Source organism: Moschus berezovskii, chromosome 9, assembly GCF_049115385.1.
Source record: "Moschus berezovskii isolate FMDL1 chromosome 9, NW_MosBer_1.0, whole genome shotgun sequence".
Taxonomy (NCBI): domain Eukaryota; kingdom Metazoa; phylum Chordata; class Mammalia; order Artiodactyla; family Moschidae; genus Moschus; species Moschus berezovskii.
Window position 1 is genome coordinate 31,664,137 of NC_142468.1, and position 27,512 is coordinate 31,691,648.

At 42.7% G+C, this 27,512-nt stretch overlaps 1 protein-coding gene, 1 long non-coding RNA gene and 1 pseudogene across 4 annotated transcripts in view; 1 reads left to right on the forward strand and 2 right to left on the reverse strand.

The window, feature by feature from the left end:
• Nucleotides 1–27,512, forward strand: part of RTN1 (reticulon 1) — a 250,209-nt gene that overhangs the window by 122,968 nt on the left and 99,729 nt on the right. For 2 of the 3 annotated variants that reach the window (XM_088839558.1, XM_055436736.2), the window contains exons 2-3: nt 8,582–9,355; nt 19,324–20,073. In XM_088839558.1, the coding sequence (XP_088695684.1) occupies nt 8,582–9,355; nt 19,324–20,073 (1,524 nt within the window). The remainder of the gene's footprint in view (nt 1–8,581; nt 9,356–19,323; nt 20,074–27,512) is intronic. The other variant, XM_088839559.1, reaches the window with a different exon arrangement.
• LOC148776424 (uncharacterized) overlaps nt 1–27,512 on the reverse strand; it is a 102,980-nt gene that overhangs the window by 12,682 nt on the left and 62,786 nt on the right. The window lies entirely within an intron of this gene.
• Nucleotides 26,234–26,897, reverse strand: LOC129563094 (GTP-binding nuclear protein Ran-like; annotated as a pseudogene).

A 27,512-nucleotide genomic window follows, 5' to 3' on the forward strand; every position in this document is an offset into this window, starting at 1 on the left:
GAGGTGGGTCTTGGAGGATCCTGCTGTGATTTATGTTGGAGAGTGTTTTGCCTACGTTCTCCTCTAGGAGTTTTATAGAATCTAGTCTTACATTTAGCTCTCTAATCCATTTTGAGTTTATTTTTGTGTATGGTGTTAGGAAGTGTTCTAGTTTCATTCTTTTACAAGTGGCTGACCAGTTTTCCCAGCACCACTTGTTAAAGAGACTGTCTTTTCTCCATTTTATATTCTTGCCTTCTTTGTCAAAGATAAGGTGTCCATAGGTGTGTGGATTTATCTCTGGGCTTTCTATTTTGTTCCATTGATCTATATTTCTGTCTTTATGCCAGTACCATACTGTCTTGATGACTGTGGCTTTGTAGTAGAGCCTGAAGTCTGGCAGGTTAATTCCCCTAGTTCCATTCTTCTTCCTCAAGATTACTTTGGCTGTTCGAGGTTTTTTGTATTTTCATACAAATTGTGAGATTATTTGTTCTAGTTCTGTGAAAAATATCGTTGGTAGCTTGATAGGGATTGCATTGAATGTATAAATTACTTTGGGTAGTATACTCATTTTTACAATATTTATTCTTCCAATCCACGAACACGGTATATTTCTCCATCTATTAGTGTCCTCTTTGATTACTTTCACTAGTGTTTTATAGTTTTCTATGTACAAGTCTTTTGTTTCCTTAGGTAGATATATTCCTAAGTATTTAATTCTTTTCGTTGCAACAGTGAATGGAATAGTTTCCTTAATTTCTCTTTTTATTTTCTCATTATTAGTGCATAGGAATGCAAGGGATTTCTGTGTGTTGATTTTATATCCTGCAACTTTACTGTAATCATTGATTAGCTCTAGTAGTTTTCTGGTAGAGTCTTTAGGGTTTTCTGTGTAGAGGATCATGTCATCAGTGAACAGTGGAAGTTTTACTTCTTCTTTTCCAATTTGTATTCCTTTTGTTGATAATTTCTTAACATTTAGAAAAGAAAGTGGGAGTTTCAGGGAAAAAGCCTTACCGCCTACGTTCTGTGGGGGCTACTACCATCCATCACATGGGCAGTCTAATAGGTTACTTGTTATTGGTCTGTAATTTTTGAATTTTAACATGCATCTCTCACCCTACTCCCACTGTCATTCCAGGTTTTCATATGCCCCCCCTAAAATATTTCTCAAATTAATGGGACTATATGAACTCCGGGAGTTGGTGATGGACAGGGAGGCCTGGTGTGCTGTGATTCATGGGGTCGCGAAGAGTCGGACACGACTGAGCGACTGAACTGAACTGAACTGAACTGATACACCTATACCTCTTAGTGTTGGCTCTATTTAAACAATAATTGGTGTTTTTGTTTTGTTTTTATTTTTAAAAGATGTTTCTCTATTGGAGCACATTTACCTCTGTGCTCAGAAAACCTTTTCATATAACTATTCTTTGTTTCTGGCATTTTCTAGGTTTCCATTTCAGAGCAGTAAGAGGGTCTTTATGAGTTACAGGAGAATCATCTTAAACTACTGTCGACTTGTCTCTACCCTGAGGAGTAAGAATGAGCTCAATCTACAAGAGAGAAACCTTATCTGTAGGCACGGAACAATTTCCTGCTTTTTCTATTGTCTTTGTAAATTTCAGCATTTCATACTTGTTAGGCATTACCAGGCATTACCAGTTCCTCACAGGATCCATCAGTTGCATCACTAGAAAATGCTTAACACCCAATCACCTGCTTATGGAGCTCTGCAGACAGCCCTGACCTTGCACTCTTGGGACTTCAGGATCTAAGGCAGACCCCAGAGGGCAACATGAGTGTGGACTGGCTATATTTAACTCCTGGCCCAAAAGACCCTGATCACATATCAGTAGACAGGATAAAGTACCAAATGGATTGATGGTATATATTGCAAATTCTGGTGTCCTCCCTGCAAAACAGAGGTAATTATAAAGCCCACAGCTCTCATTTACTGTGTGTACTATGTGCCAGGAAAGGAGCTAAGTGCATTATCTCATTTAATCCCTGTAACAGCCCAGTAACATGGGAACTATCTTTGCCCCATTTTAAAACTGAATAAACAAAGCTCCTGGAGAAGGAAATGGCAACCCACTCCAGTGTTCTTGCCTGGAGAATCCCAGGGACGGGGGAGCCTGGTGGGCTTCTGTCTATGGGGTCACACAGAGTCGGACACGACTGAAGTGACGCAGCAGCAGCAGCAAACAAAGCTCCATGGAATTCTCCAAGCCAGAATACTAGCTGGTCCCGTCTCCAGGAGATTTTCCCAAACCTAGGGATCGAACCCAGGTCTCTCGCATTGCAGGTGGATTCTTTACCAGCTGAGTCACCAGGGAAGCCCCAAACAAGGCTTAGGGAGGCTACCTTGCCCAGAGTCTCACAACTGATACTAATAAAGTCAGAAAACAAACCTAAACTGTAGGCTAGCAATTGAATGAGCTTGATTCATTTGTCAGTCAGGAATGAGGATTTGTGGATAGACGTTTCCTTGAGAAAAGTCAACTACTAAGTCATTATTCCTTAGTATTGCTAGAGAAATTTTAAAAATAAAATAAAACACCGACCATTTAGGAGACTACTGAATTTATCTAGCTCATGATTAGTGTTTCTGATCTAGGACATCAGTGTATTCAAAAGCCTGATTTTATCAGCACATACGATTTCATGGCAGCTAATTTAGCTTATTTTCATGCTTTCTTCCACTTAGCTTTTGACTAGAGATAGTGACTTGGGATCCTTCAACTTTTATTATAAGTACTTTCCTAAAAAAATTACTTGTAAGATGGAAATTTGAAAATCAATCCCATTTTAAATTTGCTGTGCCCTGCTGTCCAGCCACCTCCTGAAGGAGCATGTATATGTCTACACATTAACTCTATATGTGCATCTGCCTCCACGCAAATCAGATTTCTTGATGGCCAAGGAAACAAACAGAGAATGAGGAAGTCAGATGTTCCCAGGAATCCTTGGTTATATAAAGAAAGCAATAATTTCTAGTCTAGACAAGGAAAGCCTTTTTATTTAGTGGATTTGTATGTAACAATGTAACAATATTGGTTCCTGCCTGGGGCAACTGGCTTGTGCTCTCTGCCTCAGTCCACACAGCTGCCAGCTCTGCAGGAAGCGCTGACAAGGATTAATTGGCTTTCCTGAGCCTTGAGGCTCAGCTCTGCTTCCCAGTTCCAAGGATCCCTCAGGACTCTGCTCTCACATAATTTACTGTCTAAAAGGACTTTCTATTTTCGAGAGTTCTATCTAATAGGCCCTATGTAATGTATATGCATTTTCAAACTCTTTGAACCTTGAGAATCTTTTAGGATATTAGCTCAATTTAAATAGGACAAGAGGTAGGACATGACCACATTCAAAGTATTTAGATTATTTGTTGATTTTATGAGGGTTTTGACATCGTCCCATTTAAAATGTGTGATTTACACAAATGATTTTGTCCCTCTTCCTCTATTTGGTAGTATTTGTAGAGTGTGACATCCTTTCAATTTTATGCTGGGTTTTCTGGGCAAGAGGAAGCTAGTAAGATGAGGATTTCAGGAGTGGGAGTTCTTCCCAATTATTGATTCTATCTATAGTCTCTCCAGTAATGTTGATGTGATCCAGAGTTTATCCCTCAATTATTACTATATATCTGGGAAGCCCCTATTCTCTGTGGCATCACCTTCAGGAAAAATATATTGATTCTGCTCTACAGGTAAAGAAGAAATAAAGGAAGTTGTGTCCCACTATGGTGAAGCCAATTGATATAAAAATCATAGACAGTTGGAAGAGTCTTCTGCTGTTGTCCTATCCAACTTTCCATCAAATGCTGGTTCCTGCCTATATGGATGCTGGGCCTCTTTCCATCTGCCTGCCACTGGGATCATAACAGTCTTGTTCCCGAGATGCAGCTCCAGCCCATTGTTGGATAACTTGAATTCTAGATAGTTCTTTAACATAAGAGAGTAAAAACATCCTCTTTGTAACTTCTCATCAGTAAGTCTTAGTTTGTTCTGAGTAGTTGCATAGAACGTCTACTCATTGATTGATTAATTGGTCTGTTCATTCATTTATTCATTTTTTGGGGTGCCTACTATGTACAATATATTGTACAAGAACATGAGTCTCAAACTCTAGGAGCTGACAGGTTAGCAGGCGATAACATAGACATATCAAAGTCATGTATCCTACATGTGACACAAGCAGTATAATTAAGTGCTATGGGAAAGGAAAGGGAGAATAGGAAGGGGTCAGGTCTTGACAGATGTGGTCAGCAGACTCATTTTGGTGATGGTTTAGTAGCTAAGTAATGTTTGACTCTTGCAACCCCATGCACCTCTGTCCATGGGATTTCCCAGACAAGAATACTGGAGTAGGTAGCCATTCGCTTCTCCAGGGGATATTCCTGACCCAGGGGTTGAACCTGGGTCTCCTGCATTGCAGGCGGAGTCTTTATTGACTGAGCCACCATGGAAACGCATGGCTTGAGGTTAAAAGGTGGATATTTGGATGTGGAGATTGTAAATATTAGGTGTTGGAGAAGTCGTGGGTAGTTTGTATTAACCAGAGTTCAGCGTTTGAATTGGAGAGTGTAAGACAGGGCTACAAAGGCTGGTAGACTGAGTGTGAGATAGTGAAGGGCTTTGTATGCCTAGAGTGGAGGGTAAGAACAGTGGAGACAGAGCTGTGAGGCCAGGTGGCATTCACATCGTCTCAAATGACAGGCTGCAGAGTTTAAGGATTATCCAGTGAGGCAAAGCAGAGCCCTGGGGCCAGTTGCTAAACAGGTGACAGTTGTGTTTAGTGTGATGACTGGTGGCAGAAGACAGTGGGCTAGAGAGTTATATAACATGCCAGATACGGGTGATAAGGGTCAGAAGCCATGTGGTGGCCCCGGCAATAGAAGTACTGACTGAGAGTTGAATCATAATGAGTTTGACAGCCCTGGAAGCTATCTACTGTGTCTTCCCCTGGAGAGCATCTTCTCCCCACTTCCCCGCACATCCAGACTATTTACATCTAGCAGCAAACCCCTCCTCACTTTCTGGTGAACAATTGCTTATTAACACGTGGAAGCTCTCCAGGTAATTGTGGTAGAGAATCTCAGGATCCAAACGTCTGTCGTGAAATAGTTGAGAATTGATTTTCCTGCCTCTAATGGTTTTTCCAGTGGTCATGTATGGATGTGAGAGTTGGACTGTGAAGAAAGCTGATCGCCGAAAAATTGATGCTTTTGAACTGTGGTGTTGGAGAAGACTCTTGAGAGTCCCTTGGACTGCAAGGAGATCCAACCAGTCCATTCTAAAGGAGATCAATCCTGGGTGTTTATTGGAAGGACTGATACTAAAGCTAAACTCCAATACTTTGGCCACCTCATGCGATGAGTTAACTCACTGGAAAAGACTCTGATGCTGGGAAGGATTGGGGGTGGGAGGAGAAGGGGACGACAGAGAATGAGATGGCTGGATGGCATCACCGACTCTATGGACATGAGTTTGAGTGAACTCCAGGAGTTGGTGATAGACAGGGAGGCCTGGCGTGCTGTGATTCATGGGGTTGCAAAGAGTCGGACATGACTGAGCGACTGAACTGAACTGAACTGAACTGAATGTGGTCTACATTATCAGTTCACTTCAGTCACTCAGTCGTGTCTGACTCTTTGCAACCACATGGACTGTAGCACGCCAGGCCTCCCAGTCCATCACCAACTCCTGGAGCTTTCTTAAACTCATGTCCATCGAGTTGGTGATGCCATCCAACCATTTCATCCTTTATCATCCCCTTTTCCTCCTCCCCTCAATCTTTCCCAGCATCAGGGTCTTTTCTAATGAGTTAGTTCTTTGCATCAGGTGGCCGAAGTATTGGAGTTTCAGCTTCAGCATCAGTCCTTCCAATGGATATTCAGGACAGAGTTCCTTTAGGATTGACTTGTTTAAACTCCTTTCAGTCCAAGGGATTCTCAAGAGTCTTCTCCAACACCACAGTTCAAAAGCATCAATTCTTCAGTGCTCAGCTTTCTTTATGAAAGAACTCTCACATTCATACGTGACTACTGGAAAAACCATAGCTTTGACCATATGGACAGAGTTCTGACAATACATGGTCCACTGGAGAAGGGAATGGCAAACCACTTCGGTATTCTTGCCTTGAGAAGGCAAACCACTTCCTCGTCTTGCCTTCTTAAGGCAAAAATGCTGACACATTTTGCCATTCCTTTCTCCAGCAGATCACATTTTGTCAGAACTCTCCACCATGACCTGCCTGTCTTGGGTGGCCCTACACAGCATGCATCATAGTTTCATTGAGTTAGACAAGGACGTGATCCAAGTCTACATATAGGCTGAGCCCATATCACAAAAGAATCTTTAAATATCCTTTAGGATAAAGGTGTGTTTGTGCACACATAGATTTAAATTTAATAGCTTTTTCTTTAGTGTTCTATGTGTGTGGTAGGGAATAAGACTCGTCACTATTACCATTCCTTTTGTTATTGAGTTTGTTTTTATCTAACTGGAAAAGCAGGGGTACCATATATGAAGGAAGTATATCTAGATGACTATCTGAAATGAACAGATTTAAACTGGTCTATTGCTCACAAAATTAGGCTACTTGTAGAATAAAGTGAATGTTGTTAGCAATGTAGGGGAATGTTCCCACATGTCTTCTCACACATTCTGTTGTTTATGCTTTATTCTAAACTTTAAAGTTACTTTAATTTTTCAAATATTTATTAAGTACCTACTATGTGCCAGGATCTGTTCTAGATTTTGGGCTACATTAATGAACAAAACAGTAAAGATTCCTGCCCTCGTGGAATATATCTAGCAAAGGAGGGGGGACAATCATTAAATAAGTAATGAATGAATAAGTTAATTATGTGATTTATTAGGAGGAGACAAGTATTAAAGAAAAATAAAGAGAAAAGTAGGGAGGGACAGGGTTGCTAGGGTGTGTAGGGGAGTTGCAACCTGAGACAGAGTGGTCAAATTTGCCTTCCTTAAGAAGGTGACATTTGAGTGAAGACTCGGCAGTGAAGGGTTTAGGTACATAGGTATCTGGATTAAGAGAATTCCAAGGAAAGAAAGCTGCTCTTGCAGTGGTATTGGGGCAGGAGCGTGCTGGAAGCAAAGAGGCTCTGGGCTTTTCCATTTCCCTTAGATTAACCATGCTCATACAACCAAGAAGATAGCTTGGAAAAGAAAATTGCTAATTGTATTTGTAATAGAACTGATTCAAAATTACTTAAAAAGGAAAAACTTCACAAACATTTAAGGAAGTACAAAGGGGACTAGGGGCGGTTTTCTGACTTCTCGACTGCTTGGGTTTGAACCCTGGCCCTGCCACTTCCGGCCTTTGTGGTCTTTGGGGTGTCATTCAGCCCTTCTGTTCCTCAGTTTCCTCATCTGTAGAATGAGGCTAATTATAGTACCTGTCCTCTAGGATTGCTTTGATGACTAAATGAGTCAATATTAATGAAAGCTTGGCACTATGTCTGACACATAGCAAGCAGTCAAGTATTGGCTAGTAATATTACTATTACTGTTACTACTAATAGTTGTCGTTACTACTTTTATGAGTTGGTGCCCTAATCTGTAATATTCTTTAAGTGTGTCTTAAGGGTTGAATGCGTGTATATGTGTGATCTCTTGAGAGTGTGGGGCTTAATTTCGAACATTAAAGAATCAGGTAAAATCCTACTTATGAGCAAGTGACAAGGTCTCAATAAATGTTAGTTTCTTCCCCTCTGACAGTAATGTACAGCATAGAAAAATAATAAAGGGTTTCTTTCTTCTCCTTGCTATTAGTGAATATTTTGGCTGGTTTATAAATAAAATGAAGGCCAGGTGAAAACATTCTGTAGGCTCAACCTTGGAAACTTGCTTTGCTCTTGGACCAAGAAATTCTCAGTGGGTCATTCTGAATATGCTGGAAGGCAAATAACCTCGGTTATTGGCGGGTAACTGAGGAGAAAAACAAAACGAGGGGAAACCGGAGGAGAAGGGAAGCACTGTGTTAAGGAGATACCACTTTGGGATGAGGCCGCCAGAAAACTCGGAGTTTCTTTCTCTGAGTACCTTTAACAGGAGAAGAGATGGCGTCAATCCAGGTAGAGCAGGAGTCCCTGACTGAAAGGACTGGTCCAGAGAGTTCTTGAGCCTTCTCCAAGCTCACTGAGCAGCCCTTCTCCCCAGTGGACTATCCTATTGTTATATTTACAAACCTGAATTAACTTGTATTTCCACATCTGTTTAAAGAGTCACTAGTGCCTTAGATACAAAGAAGGGTTCTGTTGACTAATACCAAGTAAGAACCAATCACAGCATATTAAAGTAGTAGATTTTGAGAATCAACTTTCTAGTTATCTGGGGTCTGTCTCCAACTTCTCTGGATGTGGCAGCTCATGCAGTCTGCTGCCAAAAAAATAGCAGTGCTGGGGGCTATCCTGGAGACAAGGAAAAACAACCTGAGAGTGGTCTGAGGGAACTCTGAGGTCTTGAGGAGAAATGATGCTGTGCCTGCACAGGCCAAGGTGGGTGGTGGGTTAGGCAGGTGGAGAAAGGAAGCCAGGCACCCCCTCACTCTCTGCTGCTGTTTTGATTCATAGGTACATCAGATGTCTCCAGGCCCATGGATCATACCTTTTCAACAGTGGCAAAGGATGGGGAAGGAGTGTGTTATACGTCTCTGATTTCTGACATCTATTACCCACCTCGGGAGGATGCTACGTATTTCACTGGAATTCTTCAGAAAGAAAATGGCCACATCACTGCTTCAGAGAGCCCTGAGGAGTTGCGTCCCCCTGGACCCTCCTTACCAGATGTGCCTGGGACGGAGCCTCGTGGCTTATTTAGTTCTGATTCTGGAATAGAAATGACTCCGGCAGAGTCCGCTGAAGTGAACAAGATCTTAGCAGACCCCCTGGACCAGATGAAAGCAGAAGCCTATAAATACATTGACATAACTAGGCCAGAGGAGGTGAAATATCAGGAGCAATGTCACCCCAAGTTGGAAGAGAAAGACTTGGACTTTAAGAATAAGGACACTGAAATCTTGATAAGGTCTGAAGAGACCCGTGAGGCTGAGAAACCAATTCCTGTGGAGGGGAAAATCCTCAAGGACCATTTATTTGAAGAATCAACATTTGCGCCATATGTAGATGATATCCCTGAAGAACAGCGCAGTGCCCCTCTGATTGCCGCCCCTGTCAAGATCACGCTTACTGAGATCGAGCCTTCTATTGAAATTGCTACCCCAGAGAAGACCCCCGAGAAGCAAGATATCTGCCTGAAACCGAGTCCTGACACAGTCCCCACAGTCACCGTCTCAGAGCCTGAAGATGACAGCCCAGGATCCGTCACTCCTCCGTCTTCTGGAACAGGTGAGGGAATGGTGGGGGAGGGTGGTCCCTGCCTTGGGAAAACCAGTGTGTGGAAATCTGAACTTTAAGGACTGAAGATTTGCATTCAAAATACTTCCATCTCAATTAAACTGATTTAATTAATATGTAACTTTTTCAGTCTTGTTCCCATTGTACAAAGGTTGACATCTGGGTTTTTTTTAAAAAGTCCTATCAGATTTGCTTTGTAAAATATTTCTTTCTTTATTTGAGGGGAGAAGTAAAAATGACACACTGGTGACATTAAAACCCTCCTGTAGTTCTACTGTTCAGAGTAGAGAGGGAGGTGCTGCCAAGTTCTAGGTTAGCTCTTTTCCCTGACCCCTGGGCATCTTAGCTGTTCTCTTCAGACCAATTGGACCACCTTGGACAGGGCATTTTACATCCTTGGCTCCAGCTCCAAGTCTGTACAATGAAGGGTGATAGTTCTGGGGGGGATGGACTGTGAGAGGAAACCTAAACAAAGGGTACTTCTCCCTTCCCCCTTCAATCTCAACACTTTCAATCTCAATCTTTTTCATCTTTTCAGTTTATTGAAGTTCTGCTTACAATTTTATTTTTTAAACCAACAATTCTATTTGGTTAGAATTTTTAATAGTTCAGAATTCACTCGGCTGTGATCTTTTTCAGCTTGAACCTTCTACTCTGACTCAAGGCAGAGTGTTGTTAGACCACATCAATACATCTTCTCAAGCACAAAGGGGACCTCCCAGACCTGAGTGAAAGTCCAGAGTGGTAGCCAAAGTTTCCACCCCTTCACAGGTGGTGGGAGTGGAGCCATTAGGTCTCCTCTGCTCTCGAATGCTCAGGGGCATTAGGATGAAGACAGGGAGAATCTCCCCCTACCTCAAATGGCTGGAATTCTGACCCTACCCCACAGTAATTTACAAACCTCTTTTATTTACAAAAAGTAATCTTCAGAACCTCAGGTAAAAGAGCTTGTACTGAACTCTTAAAACAGATCTAAACCCTTCTGATTAAAGAGTGATTGCTCTAAATACTGATGAATCAGTCAGTTCAAGTGTTAGAGCAGGTATTTAACGGAGGTCCCTCCTGTCTTGTTTCCCTAAAGATTTTGGTATCCATTCCTCCCTTGCCCTGACCTTACCTCAGACTCATTCAACTGTAAACTCTTAAAGATTCACTGCACCCAGTTCCTGATTTTCAAGTTCATTCATTTGCTCAACACACACTTTCTACACACTTTCTTTTAGTCAGGCACTCGAATAAGCACTGGTGATGCGACGTTGGAGTTGAAAAGCAAACAAAAATCAGTCTCTGCCTTCCAGTGGGGCAGATGACCAGGGAATTAGTCACATTCCAGTGTGACTTATCCCAGCTGACAACAGGAGGTAGGGACATAACTGAGTCTGAAAACCTCCTTGTGATCCTTCTGGCCATACAGGTAAAACCCTTCTATTAATATTATCCCATGACATAAAGATATTGACACTCTGAAGATAACTACATTATCAGCTGTGTTTCAGAGCCCTAGGTTTGTCTGGTATCAGTACAGAAGAACTTTGGCCAGTCTTTGGGAAGGGTGAAATGCCCCTGCTCCTTCAGGTCTATTTATATGGCCACATGCCTTATGCGAAAATTATAGTTTACGAAGCTGGCGATGAAGACTTGATGTGTGCATGAGTGCATGTGAAGTCACTTAAGTCGTGTCCAACTCTGTGCGACCCTATGGACTGTAGCCCACCAAGCTCCTCTGTCCATGGGATTCTCCAGGCAAGAATACTGGAGTGGGTTGCCATGCCCTCCTCCAGGGACTCTTCCCAACCCAGGGATTGAACCAGTGTCTCTTACATCCCCTGCATTGGCAGGTGGATTCTTTGCCACTGAACCACCTAGGAAGTTCAAAGGCTTGATATAGGGTTAAGTAATTATGAGGGATTTTTTTTTCTTCAGTTGTCTCATTGGGGTTCTGGAGCATCTTGAAGAGAAAAAATCAGATTTGGCTCTCATGATCTTGGAATTTTATCATCTATTGGTGCCCGTTTGACAGCATGGGATAGGACAGTGGTTTTCTCTGCAATTACTCCAACTAAACATTCTAAGTAAGATTTATTCCAGAAAGAGAAAGTCCCTTGTCCCATTACACAATTGTCTCTGATGGTCAGCTCCCCTCTCCACACACCGCCCACACCATAACACCTGAGTCATATTTCAACACGTAAGAATAAAATTAACAAGAGAGATAGGAGGAGTCAGCTTGTCATTGAGGCTTTTCTTATTCTTTTTATCCCAAAGTGAAAGTGACTGTATCTCAGTCATGTCTGACTCTTTGCAACTCCCTGGACTATACAGTCCGTGGAATTCTCCAGGCCAGAATACTGGAGTGGGTAGCCTTTTCCTTCTCCAGGCTATCTTCCCACCCCATGGATTGAACCCAGGTCTCCTGCATTCCAGGCGGATTCTTTACCAGCTGAGCCAAGAGGTTGTCTTAACCCCCTTCTCATCTTGTGAGCCCCTGGTACTATGAGACCCTATGCCCATAGACACTGGAGGATTTGGGCTTTATTTCATCTCTTGGGTCTCGATTCTCTCTGCCATTTCCAGTGCTAACTGGTAAGACAAACACCAAGAATTACATATAATCCTACATAGAAACTGAGGAAAAGGCAATCATCCTAAACAGAAGGGATTCATCTTATCACTGTTTAATAAATATGGAAATTATCAACTAACTCTGGGGAATAATTCTAATTATGTGAATCATGAATCAGGAGAAGTTATAATTTAGAAAAGTTTTAACTATAGACCCTTAATCTTAATCAAGTAGTCTAATATACTTTCTTCAATTCCAATGCATTATTCCATTTTGCGATTTTTTTCCAATGTACTTAATTATTTTCATCATATTAAACAACATACCCTGAGATATGGAGGTAAAAATTCTTACAACTCAAACATTGGAAGTGTCTTCTAAGTAAAGGTCAGTCATGAATCAGGTGAACAGGTGAAATGTTTTAGGAAAATACAGTAAGTGCCCTGAGGCACCAGAGCATTGATCTGTCAGCAGCATGCTGATTCTGACACAAATACCTAGAAGTATATTATGGTGGTCATGGATGTTCTTTGAGGTGTTATCTTCAGAAAAGATAATCAATAATCAAGAGGCTATGATAAAACCATCCACGTCCCTTAAGAAGAAATAGCAATACAAAATAAATCAATTCAAACTGTTTGAAAACTAGTGTTGCTATTTATTTCCTTGCATCAATGAGGTCTGTGATTCTCCTATCCACTTTGCAAATTTATTCTTTTATTAAAAATGCTTATTGAGTGACTTCTATATGTCAGACATGTGCTGGACACCAGACACATTGCAGTAAACAAGGTGTATAAAGTCCCTGCCCTCATGGAACTTACTGCTAGTGAGAGACGTCAGTAAAAGGAAGTACATAAATAAATAGTGTAATTTCATGGAGTGTGAACACTGTAAACAGTGATAGAATGTTGGATGTGAGAAGGTCAAGGATGGCCTCTGTGACCTGAGATCTGTAATCTATGATCTGAAATCTGAATGAGAAGAAGACCACAATTCAAAGAGAGGGATTAACAGGGACCCCAGGTTTAGACGTCAACTAATGCACAGGCCTCAAGGCTCTATTATTTGGGAACTGAAAGATGATACAAAGGAGCAAGGGAAAGTATGAGACAGAACAGAATTGGAGAAGTAGACAGGGCCTAGCGCATTCAAGGCTTCGTGTGCAAGAGCAAAGAATTTGAATTTTGTTCCAAATGCATTGGGAAACCATCGGGTAATTTTAATCTGGGAAAGAATGCCACTCATTCATTGTTTCACTTAACAAACATGTAATGACCATTTACTCCATGTCAAATATTGCTTAATCGCTGCTGTGGATATAGTGGTGAAACATAAGATTCCTGCATGCCTGGAGTTTTCCTTTTTACTTGGCAAGACTTACATCCAAATAAATAAATTATATACTATCAGGTTGTTATAATGGTTATGAAGAATGATAAAGCAAGGTAGAGTGTAAGAGAGTGATGGGGGCAGTCACGAGGAAATGCTTTTTTCCTTGCCAGTGGTTTTCAGCAGAGACCTGAATGAGGTGAGGGAACAAGCCATGTAGACACAAGAAAGAGGTGCCAGGCTGAGTTGACAGCCAGTGCAGAGGCACAGAGAACGTCCTGAGTGTTCTAGGAGCAGCTGGAAAGTCAATGTGGCTGCAGTGAGGAGAAGGAAGGGAAGAGTGGTAGGATCAGATTTGTGTTTCTAAAAGATCCTTCTGGATGACAAGTGGAGAATGAGCTGGGAACCAAGGGGAGGACTGAATGTCAGCACTGATCATGGTTGGACACTGGCATCTGTGACTTGGTAGACTGGCCCATATTCACCTTCCTTTTTTTTCCTTCTAAATTAAGGCATCATAATTAGTAGCAGCAGCAAACATACCTTCCCATGCTAGGTGGTTCTAACCTTCAGTTTCTATATTCTATTTAATTATCAATGACTCTCTCTAGCTTAGCTGTGTCAGTCTTGTGCTGTGCTAAGTTGTGTCTGGCCCATATTCACTTCCTTTTTTCCTTCTGAGTTAAAGCATCATAATTAGCAGCAGCAGCAAACATACCTTCCCATGCTAGGTGGTTCTAACCTTCAGTTTCTATGTTCTGTTTAATTATCAATGACTCTCTAGCTTTGCTGTGTCAGTCCTGTGCTGTGCTAAGTTGTGTCTGACTCTTTGCAATCCAATGGATTGTAGCCTGCCAGGCTCCTCTGTCCATGGGATTCTCCAGGCAAGAATACTGGAGTGGGTTGCCATGGCCTCCTCTAGGGAATTTTCCTGACCCAGGGATTGAACCCAACTCTCTTAAATCTCTGTGTGTAGCAGGCAGTTCTTTACTACTAGTGCCACCTGGGAAGCCCAGTGTCAGCCTTGACATAAACCCGTAAGTTTTTAACAAGGGTAGGAAAACCTCTGTTTTGTTCTAAAATTTCCCCTGATTTCTTCTAGCACTTTGTTAAACTTTTAGTTCACTTTTAGAATGGAGGGTAACGGGTAATGTCTACGATATCTACTGAGTCCCATTTCACTCATAAGAAAGATGATTTTTTTGAAAGTAGTACTTTTACTTGCCCAACATGTAACTTACCAGACCTTTTCCTCCCACACTCCACTGGTACCATCCTTGTGTGTTAGTCGCTCAGTTGTGTCCAAATCTTGCGACCCCATGGGCTGTAGCCCTGCCAGGCTCATCTGTTCATGGAATTCTCCAGGTAAGAATCCTGGAGTGGGTAGCCATTCACCTCTCCAGGGGATCTTCCTGACCTTGGGATCAAACCCGGGTCTCCTGCATTGCAGGCAAATTCTTTACTGTCTGAGCCACTAGGGAAGCCCCTACCATGCTTACCTTTGAGTAAATAAACCAACATCCTCAAGCCTTCTTTTCTGAATGCTCTAACATAGTGGTTTTCAGCTGGAGATAGGGTTGCCAGGCAAAAATATCAATATTCCCTAGGACATAGTTATGCTAAAAAAAAGTTCATAGTTTATCAAACCGTCCTAGTTAACTAAGTATCCTGTATCTTTACTTGCTGAATCTGTCAACCCTAACTGGATGTGATCTTTAGAATCACCTTTGGAGTTATAAAACGCTAATGCCTGGGCCCCATCAAGACTTAACTTCTACTAAGTCAAAGTTTCTGAGGGCAGTTTTGAGCCACACACCACTCAAAATCAGTGAGGAGAAGGAAGGGAAGAGCGGCAGGATCAGATTTATGTTTACACAACTCAGAAACAGTTTCACCACTGTTCTGGGACTTCCCCAGCCATCCAGTAGTTAAAAATCTGCCTTCCAATTCAGGGGACGTGTGTTGAATCCCTAGTCAGGGAACTAAGATCCCACATGCCGCGAGGCCACTGTACTACTGAGCCAGTGCCACAACTAAGCCTGGATGCTGCAACTAAGACCTGATGCAATCAAATAAATAAATTAATTAATTAGAAAACATAAACAAAGCAAAACCAAAGGACCAAAAGTCCTCTTAGAAAAAAGAGAACCATTGTTTTAACGATTTGAGCTAATTCTCACATAAGCTCTGTTTGTTGAATACATCCTGTGTGCCAGGCACTGTACCTGGTACTGGGGGTATGATATGGGTTGTTTCACTTTTTTGACTGTTACAGATAATGCTGTTATGAACACAGTGTATAAGTTTCTGTGTGGACAATTCTCTACTTATGAGTGGACATTTCTGATTTAAATAGAAACTCTAAATAGTTGAGGAACTGCCAGACTAGTTTCCAAAGCAACTGTATCATTTTACATTCACACCAGCAGTGGCTGAGTGTTCCAGTTTCTCCACATGCTTTTCAACGCTTAGCTACTCTCTGACATTTTGATTCTAGGAATCCTAGTGGGTACAAAGTGGTAACTCATTGGTTTTGATTTGTACTTCTATGGTGAATTATGATGTTGAGCATATTTCCGTATGCTTTTCTGTAATGTGTAAATACTCTTTGGAGAAATGTATATTCAAATTATTTGCCTATTTTTAACTGGGTTGTCTTTTTATAATTGAATTGTAATAATTTTTAATAGATTCTAGACACAAGCCCCTTATAAGGTATATGATTTGTAACCCATTCTATGGATTGTCTTTCCACTTTCTTGATGTTTTCCTCTAAAGCACAAAAATGTCTAATACTGATGAATCCCAGTTTATGTATTTTTATTTTGTTGCTTATGTTTTTGATGTAATTTCTAAGAAACCACTATCTAATCGAAGGTCATGAAGATTCACTTCTGTGTTTTCTTCTAAAGTTTCTGATTTTAGTTCTTACATTTAGATTGAATCCATGTAGAGTTAATTTTTAATATGACATCAAGTAGGGGTTCAGCTTCATTCTTTTGCATGTGGTTATCTAGCTCATTTTTCCTCTTCTCATTTTCTGAAACATAATTTGTCCTCCCTCAGACCCCCACCCACTTTTTGAACAGATGTGGCCTGATATAGTGAGAGATGCATGAAACATAAAGACCTGAGTTCAAATTTAAGCCAAGTCATTTCTAACCATGTGGCTGTATCATTCAGGGTCCTGCAGGAAACAAAAGTGACACACTCAAAAGTTGTAATTGAAGAGGGTTTAAAGAAATGGCTATTTACAAATGTAAAGACATTTAAAGACAGTTAAAAGAACCAACAAAAAATGGTAAAGCACCCAAGGACTGGCAACATTAAGGATCTGTTAGTACCACGGACCCAAAGTGGGAAGGGGAAGGAACAGCATTCCCAAAGCCTGGAGCTTCAGAAACAGCAAAAGGTATAAATAAATACCCCAACATTTGCCTCCTTCCACCTCTTCTGTGGTTGCTATTGGCTGAAAACAACCGGAAATCAGAGAGGAAGGAATTCCAGGTAATACGTTCTATGTAGGTCAGCCTCTCAGAACAGAGAACAGGGCAGGGAAAGATGGGAATAAGTCCAAAGAGGCAAAGATAGAAAAACCAGTACAGTGATCTTGGACAAGTCACTCTACCTATTGCCACTAGACTCTAAGCCCCATATGGGAAGTGCCTATAACCCAGAAAATGCTCAACAAGTGGAGCTATGATGCTGCTGCTAGTGATCGTGCTCTGGAGGTACAGGCTGTTCCTTCATTCACAACTGGCCTCTACTTCCTATCTTCTTCCTCCTTCTTCCACCCTATCATTGCAAATTAATGTAACTTTTACACTTTTATGCTGTTTGAAATCACATGTGCACAACTTACTAAGGAACTAACTTCTATAAAAATAGCTTAAGGATCATGCAGTAAATCTTTTTTACACATACACTGTGTGTGAGATAATGAGGTTCTTGTTAAGTTACTGAAAAAAAGCAACACAAATCATATCACTTCTCTACTCAAAATCCTCCAGTGGCTTCTCATTTCTCTCAGAATAAAAGCCTGATGAGATCCTACATGATGATCCCACTTCCCTGAATGCATTTTACCTCTTTTCCTATTTACCTGTTTTCCTACGCCCTTACTCACTTTGCCTCAGACATGACTGCCTCCTTTTGATACCTAGATCATTGCAGCTTCCACCTCCAGACCTTTGTACTATCTGTTCCCTCTGCTTGGCGTGCTTTTCCTCTGGATATCTTCATGAATCACTTGCTCACCTTCTCAAGTGTTGAATATAGATAACTTTCTCAATAAAACCTATCTTGACCACCCTGTTTAAAATTACAAACTCATCCCCACCCTGCCACAGTCCTCCTGATCCCTTTACTCTACCTTTTTTCCAGAGCAGTTAACGTCTTCTAACATACTATATACGTTTTTAATACGTGCATTATTTGTGTATTGTATTCTTCTCCCACTAGAATATAAGCAGAGATTTTGTTTCCTGTTTCATTCACTAATACATCCTAAGTGCCTATAAGGGAGCCTAACACATAGAAGGCTGTCAATAAATAATAGATGAATGAATGATACATGGATAAAGGATATAATCATTTCAGCTTTTAGAGAATTAAACAAAGCTAAACTGTTTTATCCATTGGGGTTCACCCATAGTCCTAAAGTGACAAATTACTTAGCCATCGATAGTCTACCCTTTACCCCCCCAGTGACCTCAAAGCTTTGGAGAAATGACAAGTAGCTCTTGCTTACAAAAGGGCCAGAAATCACTGTCTAGGATATTCTGACATAAGGCCCTGTTGTATTGGCAAGGGGAAAACCAAGCTTTTGAAAACTGTTGTCATGGCCATCCCAAGTAACTTCAGCTAAGAGAGAAATATCAGTAAGATTGCCCGTGAGGTTTGGGGCCCATCTGAATATACATCAGAGAGAAGGCAGGCACTTACCCAGAAGATGTGACTATTGGGTTTTGTTCTCAAAAGGAGGTAAAGAGATGAAAAAAGAATGACAGTGAACTCTACCATTAGAAACCCTGCGGGATTGTGCAGTATGGTAGTCTGCACAGCCTGCTTAGTGCAACTGGCAAAAAATCATTTCCTTATATTGCTTCACTTTGTTACACTTTTCACTAAAAAAAAAAATAAATGTATTTATTCTTATGGAAAATGTGAAGGTTGGAAAGCATGTTGTACATAAGGATCCAAATTAGCTTTCTTTGTCTTACTGAAGCAGGGAACATGGACAGGAGTTCATGGACAAGGAGTTATTACAGATTTGTTGACACTGGTGGGCCAAATTAGAGAGTTATATATATCAAATTGGGGCTTCCCAGGTGGCGCTAGTGGTAAAGAACAGGCCTACCAATGCAGGAGACATAAGAGATGTGGGCTTGATCCCTGGGTCGGGAAGATCCCGGAAGGAGGGCCTGACAACCCCCCACTCCAGTATTCTTGCCTGGGGAATCCCATGGACAGAGGAGCATGGCAGGTAGTCCATAGGGTCGCAAAGACTGGACATGACTGAAGCGATTTAGCACACAAGCATACATCGGATTATCTGATGAAATCTGTGATACTGGAAAACTTCCCTGAGAGGCGGATTAGAAATTAAAACCATGACTTCTAGAATCTTTGGAGAAGGAAATGGCAACCCACTCCAGTGTTCTCGCCTGGAGAATCCCAGGGACAGGGGAGCCTGGTAGGCTTCCGTCTATGGGGTCGGACACGACTGAAGTGACTTAGCACCAGCAGCAGCTAGAATCTTAAAAATCAGCCAGGTGCTACTGCTAAGAAATTGCTGCGTTATTTTTAAAAATAGCTAAATTAAGTTATAGGTATATGAAACACTGATTAATTGGGCCGTAACAGTAATTAGCCTTTTAGTTCAGGTGGCCTTTCTAGCATAGCCCTGGAAACAGGCTATTTTGGGGGCTAATAAGATATGTGTTTTTTAAGCAAGGAGAAAATATCTCCCCTAATGGAATTTTGTTTTATTTCTTCTCTCTCTGTCCATCTGTCTGTCCTTGTGTGTGCCTCTTTGGCGCTTCTTCACTCTGTGGGACGACAGAACCGTCTGCCGCAGAATCCCAGGGGAAATGCGGCATCTCTGAAGATGAGCTGATCACTGCCATTAAGGAAGCAAAGGGGTTATCCTACGAGACAACGGAGAGCGCACGGCCAGCGGGCCAGGGGGCCCAGAGGCCCGAGGCCAAGGCCAGGTCTGGGCTGCCCACCATCCCCAGTCCCCTGGACCACGAGGCCAGCAGCGCGGAGTCAGGGGACTCGGAGATTGAGCTGGTGTCCGAGGACCCGCTGGCCGCTGAGGACGCGCTGCCTTCGGGTTACGTGACCTTCGGTCACGTGGGCGGCCCGCCGCCCTCGCCAGCCTCGCCGTCGATCCAGTACAGCCTTCTGAGGGAGGAGCGTGAGGCCGAGCTGGACAGCGAGCTCATCATCGAGTCGTGCGACGCCTCCTCCGCCTCAGAGGAGAGCCCCAAACGGGAGCAGGACTCGCCGCCGATGAAGCCAGGTGCCCTAGACGCCATCCGGGAGGAGCCGGGCGCCCGGGCCGAGGAGCGCACCCCCAGCCGGCGGGGCCTGGCAGAGCAGGAGCCCTTCCTCAGTTTCCCCTCGGCTGCCCCGCAAGCCGGCCCGGAACTGCCCTCCGGAGACCTAGCCCCCGCCCCCGAGGGGCCCACCGCGCCACGGACGCCCGTGGAAGCAGCGAGTCCCGACCAAAGCTCCCAGGCCACGAAGGCCCCCGGGCTTCGGGGTCCTGGCGTCATGCCCCCTCTGCTGTTTCTCAATAAGCAAAAAGGTAAAGGACAGCGTTCTTGATTAAAGTAGGTTGTCTGCTTACAGTTTGCCCCCTGGGTGCGCTGAGATACTCAACGGAGGGGCGTTGTAGGGCCCTGTAGTCAGGTTCTAATTGGTCGAAGTTGGCCAAGAACAATTCCAAAGGGGGTGGGGGGAGAAAAGAGGATGCCGATTCTTAGCTGGGACTTCCATGGCAAAACCGCGTGCCGTGAGCTACGCCTGGCCGGTTGAACCCTAGCATCTCCGATAATGTAGAGTTTTGTGGACACTCCAAGATCTCCTGAATGGAGTGAATGTGTCCCTCCTTTCATTCCAGGACTGGATTTCCTCACTTGGGATGGGATGGGGTTTGTTATTGTCTAAGGCTCATTTCCAGCTTCCCACTCCCTCAGTGATGGGGTGGGCTTACAGTCCCACTAGGTGCTGAAACCCACCATTAGCACTTCCATTTTGCCAACCAAAGTGTTTCTTAAATGGACCAAGAGGATCTCGGTGCCATCCTTTCTCTTACCAAAAACAAAGCAACCACAACAACAGAGTTTCTCTTGTCCCTCAGTAAGACCTAAGGTGACTAATTTTAAAGTCACTTTTTACTTAGAATGATTTTAATCAGGTCATTATATTTTCCCTATGAGAGATCTTAAGTTGAATGAAGTCTTCAGATTTAGAAAAAATGGAAGTCATTACTTTGTCTTTCAGGCTTTCTTACCCGCAAGTCATCCTCCACACCAGGCTGCAACTGTGTTATGGAATTCAGGAAGGGAATTAAAGTCAGATGAACAGTAATAAATTAGGCACTGCACAGTCTAGTTAATGGGGCTACATTGAAGGTACACAATCTCCCCAGATCCTGGGGAGAACTTGAAAACAAACCCTAAAAGCACAACTCTGTTCAAGGTCTTGTCTTCCCCCATCTCCTCTGCTTTGTGTGTGTGTTTGTGGGTTTCTTTTAGAAGTATTTTTCTTTTTAGGGATAAATGATTCTGAGGGTAACACCCTCCTTCCTGTTTATGTGCTAACTTCAATGTTAGTAGCAATTAAAGTGCCTCATATAAAAATAGAGGACAAAAATCTTTCTCATTATAGATTGGAAGCTCGCTCCTAAATTCTTTAAAATGAACACATTGCAAAGGGGGAAACAGGAGGAATGTAATGAAACCCTGCTGCATGGTTACTGGGGGCCTAGACACGTGGCATCACGTGGGGGCTGACATAATTGACTCCTGATATCCCAAATAACTCACCCCTGAGAGTTTAAAGTGTATTTAGTGTGTGCAGTAGGGAGGCTTTTCTGTGACAGACTTAGAAGTGGAAATGTGTATTTGTTGCATGAATATTAGAACTAATTTGGATTCTTTTGCCACCACTCTGACTGTGGTGGGACAGGGCCCTGCAGCTTTCAGGGAGCTTGAAGCAGGAACGCTTGAGTCATTCAGAGTCTGGGTTCATATCACTGTTTTATCTCCTAATTAGCATCCCCATAGTGAAATGGTCACATATGCATGGGGCTGCTCGAATATATTTATCCTCAAAAGTAAGGAAATCTGAAGTCTAATAAAGAGAGAATGGTATTGTGCAGGCTCATTCCCCTCATTAGTATATTTGAGAGACAAGTACCGCAGCAGGACTGACCGAGCGACCAAACGTCCAATAAAGAGCTAAGGCGATGGAAAAGTACCGCTGTGAACGCAAAGGCTTCAGAGCGTATTTTATGGCTGATTCTGGTACCATTCTAATCTCTGTGCAAGTTGCCCCATATGGCTTGGACCCTCTGCTGCCACGTTAGACATTAGAAAGGAGAAGTGGCAGTCTTTACAAACGATTAAGGCATACCACGGTGAATAGCCTCTGCTCTCCTCCACACTGAGGGATCCTTTGAAATCCAGTCTCCCACTGAAACTCAGCACTCTCAGCCTCATTATCTATGAAGAGAGTCTGAAAGGTTGTTCTGAGGCAGCTGAGTGCTCGTGGTGCTGCGCAGATGACTCGATGCTGCCAGCAGGTTATTGGAGCCCTGGGGTTCTTCTGGTCTCACCTGCTCCACCTCAGCGGGTGGGAGGAGCAGCCTCCCCCAGGCTGTTCTTAATCACTGTCTGTGGACAGGAGGGTGGTGCTCAAGTCAAGTGCGACTCCCCACAGCAGAGGGGTCAGGTCAGCTTCTGCGGTTTCCTCAAGCCTCTGGCAGTGTAAGTGCATTCAGGTTCATATATTCACAAGTACGCTCTTCTCCCTGGCTTTGAAGTTATCCTGCTAATGCTGGTCTGGGCTAAGTTTTGGAAAGGTCCAGAAATATTTAGAATGAGGTTTGGCAAATATCTGACGATATCATAGCACATACTGTCAAGGAACATTGGGCTTTATTTACTGGCCTGTGCTTGTCCTGACAAGGTCTATTTATGGAGCTTTCTTACCTTTCAGAGACCTCTGCTGCTGTTACACTGAAGACCAGATGTGGTTCATCATATTCCAGTTTCCCTTCTCTGTCCACCCCCTGAGCTCCTGCTCCCCTGTTATTTTGCTTCCCCATACCCTCAAGGATGGCCTCTTAAGAACATGACAGGGTAGATAAATTTTCACTGTTGCAAGGTTGACCCTTTTAGGAATGTCTTAGTTGAAAACAAATGACAAATTCTCAATAAAACACTAATACCCAATGGTACTCATCAGGGTGGGTGTGCAGTGTATTTCTACCTATTTGATTGCAGAATCTTTTATTAGAGTGTGGTGTCGGGTTCATTGTCTATGGAGCATTCTTTGAGAAATAGTGGTCTCTGGGTACTCACCTCCATTCCCAACATTCTAATTACTTTTCCTTGCAGTTCAAAAGCATAGTGTCAGACCAGCCACCAGGATGTCATGTGGGAGCCTGTTAGAAATATCAAGCTCCTTCCCAGACCTACCTACTGATTAGAATCTGCATTTTACCAAGATGTCCAAGTGATTCCTATTCATGCTAAAGCTTGAGAAGCAATGTTTTAGACCATGGAAGTCAATATTAACATTCTGACCTGAAACTGTTCTGAAGAAGGTCACCAACAACAACCTTCTTATCTCCCCAAAAGACCTCTTTTCAGCCTCATCTTTCTTGTTCTCCTGGGTACTTTAATGTTGTACTGCTGAACAGTCCTTAAAACATTAGTGAGAAAATAACATATGTTCAAAATAAATAAATGTAACATAAGAAATGGTGCAAAATAAAAAGTTTAAGTTCTTCTGATCCAACCTTACATTTCTAAGTCTTAGAGATAACTTCAGGCTTCTGTTTTTGTTGTTCTTATTGCTTTCAGAAATTTTATTTGTGTATTTCGGTATACACAGGCTTTTATTGCACAAGTGATACCATATTGGACAGACTATTTTAACTTACTTCTTTTAGCAGTAAAATCAGGGACAACACCAGCTCACATGGAGACTGTTCTCATCTCAAAACTGTCCTCCTTTATCTCCCTGATGTTTCTCCTTCTTGGTTATCCCCTCAGTCTCTGACCTTTTCCCCAGTCTCTTTTGCTACCTTCCTTCCAATTCCTTTGTTTGGCCTGAGTTCTTTCCCTGTCTTCCTTCGTCCCTCATTTTCTTGCTCTCATCCACACAGGTTTTCAGCCACTGCCTCATGTGTAGCACCTCCCAGGCTTTGGAGAAGTCTTTCATTCTGGGCTCCACGTCCGTTTCCTCACTCTTTAGTGAACATCCTGTAGACTACCTCCCTCCACTTCCCATTTAGTACATTGATGTCCTTTGTCAAAATCTGCTCCTTTCCTTCTTATGTTCGCTTCCTGAGTGAATAACGGTATATCATTCAGGCTTCACTCTGGTGTGGATATTCAGATCAGGTCTGGATCTGAGTAAAGGCTGAGTAAAGACTCAGTGGCCTGAGACCAAGTTAGAAGTAGAACCTGATTGAAAAACTTCAGTGGAAGTGTTGCAGTAGTATTTTGGCTATAAAATTATCCACAGTATCCAGGATGCTCTTAATATTTGAAAAACTATCAAAAACAAAGTACAAAGTGTAAAAAAAAAAAACTATTTGGAACTTTCAATAGGGCATCCAGTGATCCCAGTTTGAGAAATACTGGTTTAAGCCAGTGGTTCCCAAAGCATTGCCTCAGCCCATTGCCTCATAGTCTCCTGGAGTGATGACTGAAAATGCAGATTCCTGTTTGGCCTTTGCCCTAGAACCACAACATTAGGATGAGCATAAACTTGCACTTTTAATAAGCATGCTAAAGAGAATTTTGTCTGTAAGCAGATGAGCTAAGCAGCCCAACCTGTAGTGAAAAACACCTTGGTGAGCGTGCCCTGGGCATATGGTGTTTTTTAAGGAGAGAGAGTGAGGGGCACTCAGCTGTTTCCATCCCTTCCTGTGCCCTGGGAGGCAGGCCTCTGCACCTTCTCTCTGCAGGCACCAGCTGCAGCAGCCAGAGCTTGCAGGGCTTAGCCCTCTGTGGCAGGGAAAAGATTATCTCCTTTGGGGAGTGATTTGCAAGAAGACTCCCAGATGGAGGTCTTCTCAAAAAGACCTAGCATTTATGATGTTTATTATTACTTTTCATTATTATTAATATACTAGATATTGCTTCTGTCCTAAAATATTTTGGAGGGAACCAGAATAAGTGTGACCCATTTATTTTTCTTCCTGTAATTCTTTTTTAAAAAAAGGTAATATACTTTAGTCCCATATTTATTTGCTTCCATGAAACTGAATTAGTAAAACAGGCCATAAAGGTTCTTGGACAGGATCTTTCTTTCACAATGCAGGTTTCATAATTGGCCCAAGGACTTATGTCCCTAATAATACAGCTGCTTCCCCCATGCCAGCTTTCAGCAGATGGACCAGAAACTGCTGGATAAAGTCTAGCTTCTGTGAGGATGTATGCCGTGTAAATATTTAGATGGAGACATTGAACCTTCCATTTTAGACTATTCAAAGCTATTAAGTTACTTTTATGAGTTGCTGCCCAGTGATAGAAGGTATTCTCCTGGTTTAGCAGCACAGAATGAGGCTGCCAATAGGCAGTTCACCTTATTGGTTTTTCCTTCTGAAACAGTCACAAGGTTAGCATTGTCCCAGATTGCATATTGATCTGTTTTTTAAATAGTGGCTTCAGAACCCTGGGAAGGTTTCCTTCTCAACCTTGAAGAGATTTGCTCCAATCTTGGTGACCCAGCACTTAAACTATTTCTAGGGACAGATATTTTTGACACTTCACCTATAGGATGTATATATAGATCCAAAATTGTTGTTGAAATATTTTGATGCCAAGTCCTTAGGGCACAATGAACCCAACTCCCTAGTAAATTTTGCCTGGGTAAAGAGTGGGCCATCATTTCAGTTCAGTCGCTCAATCATGTCTGACTCTTTGCAACCCCATGGACTGCAGCACGCCAGGTCTCCCTGTCCATCACTAACTCCCGGAGTTTACACAGACTCATGTTCGTTGTGTTGGTGATGCCATCCAACCGACTCATCCTCTGTCGTCCCCTTCTCCTCCTGCCTTCAATCTTTCCCAGCATCAGGGTCTTTTCAAATGAGTCAGTTCTTTGCATCAGGTGGCCAAAGTATTGGAGCTTCAGCTTCAGCATCAGTCCTTCCAATGAATATTCAGGACTGATTTCCTTTAGGATGGATTGGTTGGATCTCCTTGCAGTCCAAGGGACTCCCAAGAGTTTGCTCCAACACCACAGTTCAAAAGCATCAATTCTTCGATGCTCAGCTTTCTTTATAGTCCAACTCACATCCATACATGACTACTGGAAAAACCACAACTTTGACTAGATGGACCTTTGTTGGCAAAGTAATGTCTCTGCTTTTATTTTTTTAGATATTTGAAATACAGCTTTATTTTGATTCTAAACGAAAAGGAATGGGAATGACAGTAACAAACAAGATTCCACCTCTCAATATTGTCATGTGACTATAGCAGTCTTATATTTGAAACTCAAGAAGGAAACAACTGTGTTCCAAAACACCTAAATATGCAGGTCCAAAAAATGAAAGGTTTTTTTTTTTTAAACTTCCACATTCACTCCAAAGCTCATCCATCTCCTTCAGCATCCAAAGATTAAGCGCATGTTCTGCTTAGCTATATAATAAAGTGGCAAACACACTGTACCACTGACATCACAGGACAGTTGCCTATAAAACTAGACTTCTGATGCTGGGCCCCAACTTCACTTTCTCACAGGTCATAATCTTCATCCGGGAGATTAATTGTGTGAACAACCTCTAAATCGTGCTCGTACTGTGCTGCCAAGGCTGGGTCCATGACCACCTCTGGCAGGGCAAGAGCAGACATGGCGACAAACTCCAAGTTAGGGTCTCCAGTCAGTTTTCTAGCAAGCCAAAGGAAGGGCTTTTCAAAGTTGTAGTTACTTTTGGCAGAAATGTCATAGTACTGAAGATTCTTCTTTCGGTGGAAGACAATTGACTTTGCCTTAACCTTTCTGTCCTTAATATCCACTTTGTTGCCACACAACACAATTGGGATGTTCTCACACACTCGTACCAGTTCTCTATGCCAGTTAGGCACATTCTTGTAAGTAACTCAATGTTACGTCAAACATAATAATAGCACACTGAGCTTGTATATAATAGCCATCTCTCAGTCCACCAAATTTCTCCTGACCAGCTGTATCCCATACATTGAACTTAATAGGTCCTCTGTTGGTATGGAACACAAGAAGGTGGACCTCAACACCCAAGGTAGCTACATACTTCTCAAATTCACCAGTCAGATGACGCTTCACCGGTCACATGGTTTTTCCAGTACCACCATCACCAACCAAAACAAGTTTGAACTGAACTTGGGATTCTCCTTGGGCAGCCATCGCTTTGTTACTTCCGGAAGCTGCGCCTGTCTGACTGAGCTGTCTCTGCTTTTTAATATGCTGTCTGCTGCTGCTAAGTCACTTCAGTCGTGTCCGACTCTGTGTGACCCCATAGACAGAAGCCTACCAGGTTCCCCCGTCCCTGGGATTCTCCAGGCAAGAACACTGGAGTGGGTTGCCATTTCCTTCTCCAATGTGTGAAAGTGGAAAGTGAAAAGTGAAAGTGAAGTCACTCAGTCGTGTCCGACCCTTAGCGACCCCACGGACTGCAGCCTACCAGGCTCCTCCATCCATGGGATTTTCTAGGCAAGCGTACTGGAGTGGCTTGCCATTGCCTTCTTCGAATATGCTGTCTAGGTTGGTCATAACTTTTCTTCCAAAGAGCAAGCGTCTTTAATTTCGTGGCTGCAGTCACCATCTGCAGTGATTTTGGAGCCCCCCAAAATAAAGTCTCACTGAGTGGGGCATAGATAAGCCCTTAAGATGGACCCAAGTCCAACTTGCCCGTAGAGATAGGAGTTCACAGATGGCAGATGTTCTGGTGCCTCTGAGAAATAATGACCCTGTTTAGATGGTGATCCTGATTCTCTATCTAGTCCCTTTATCCTTCACATA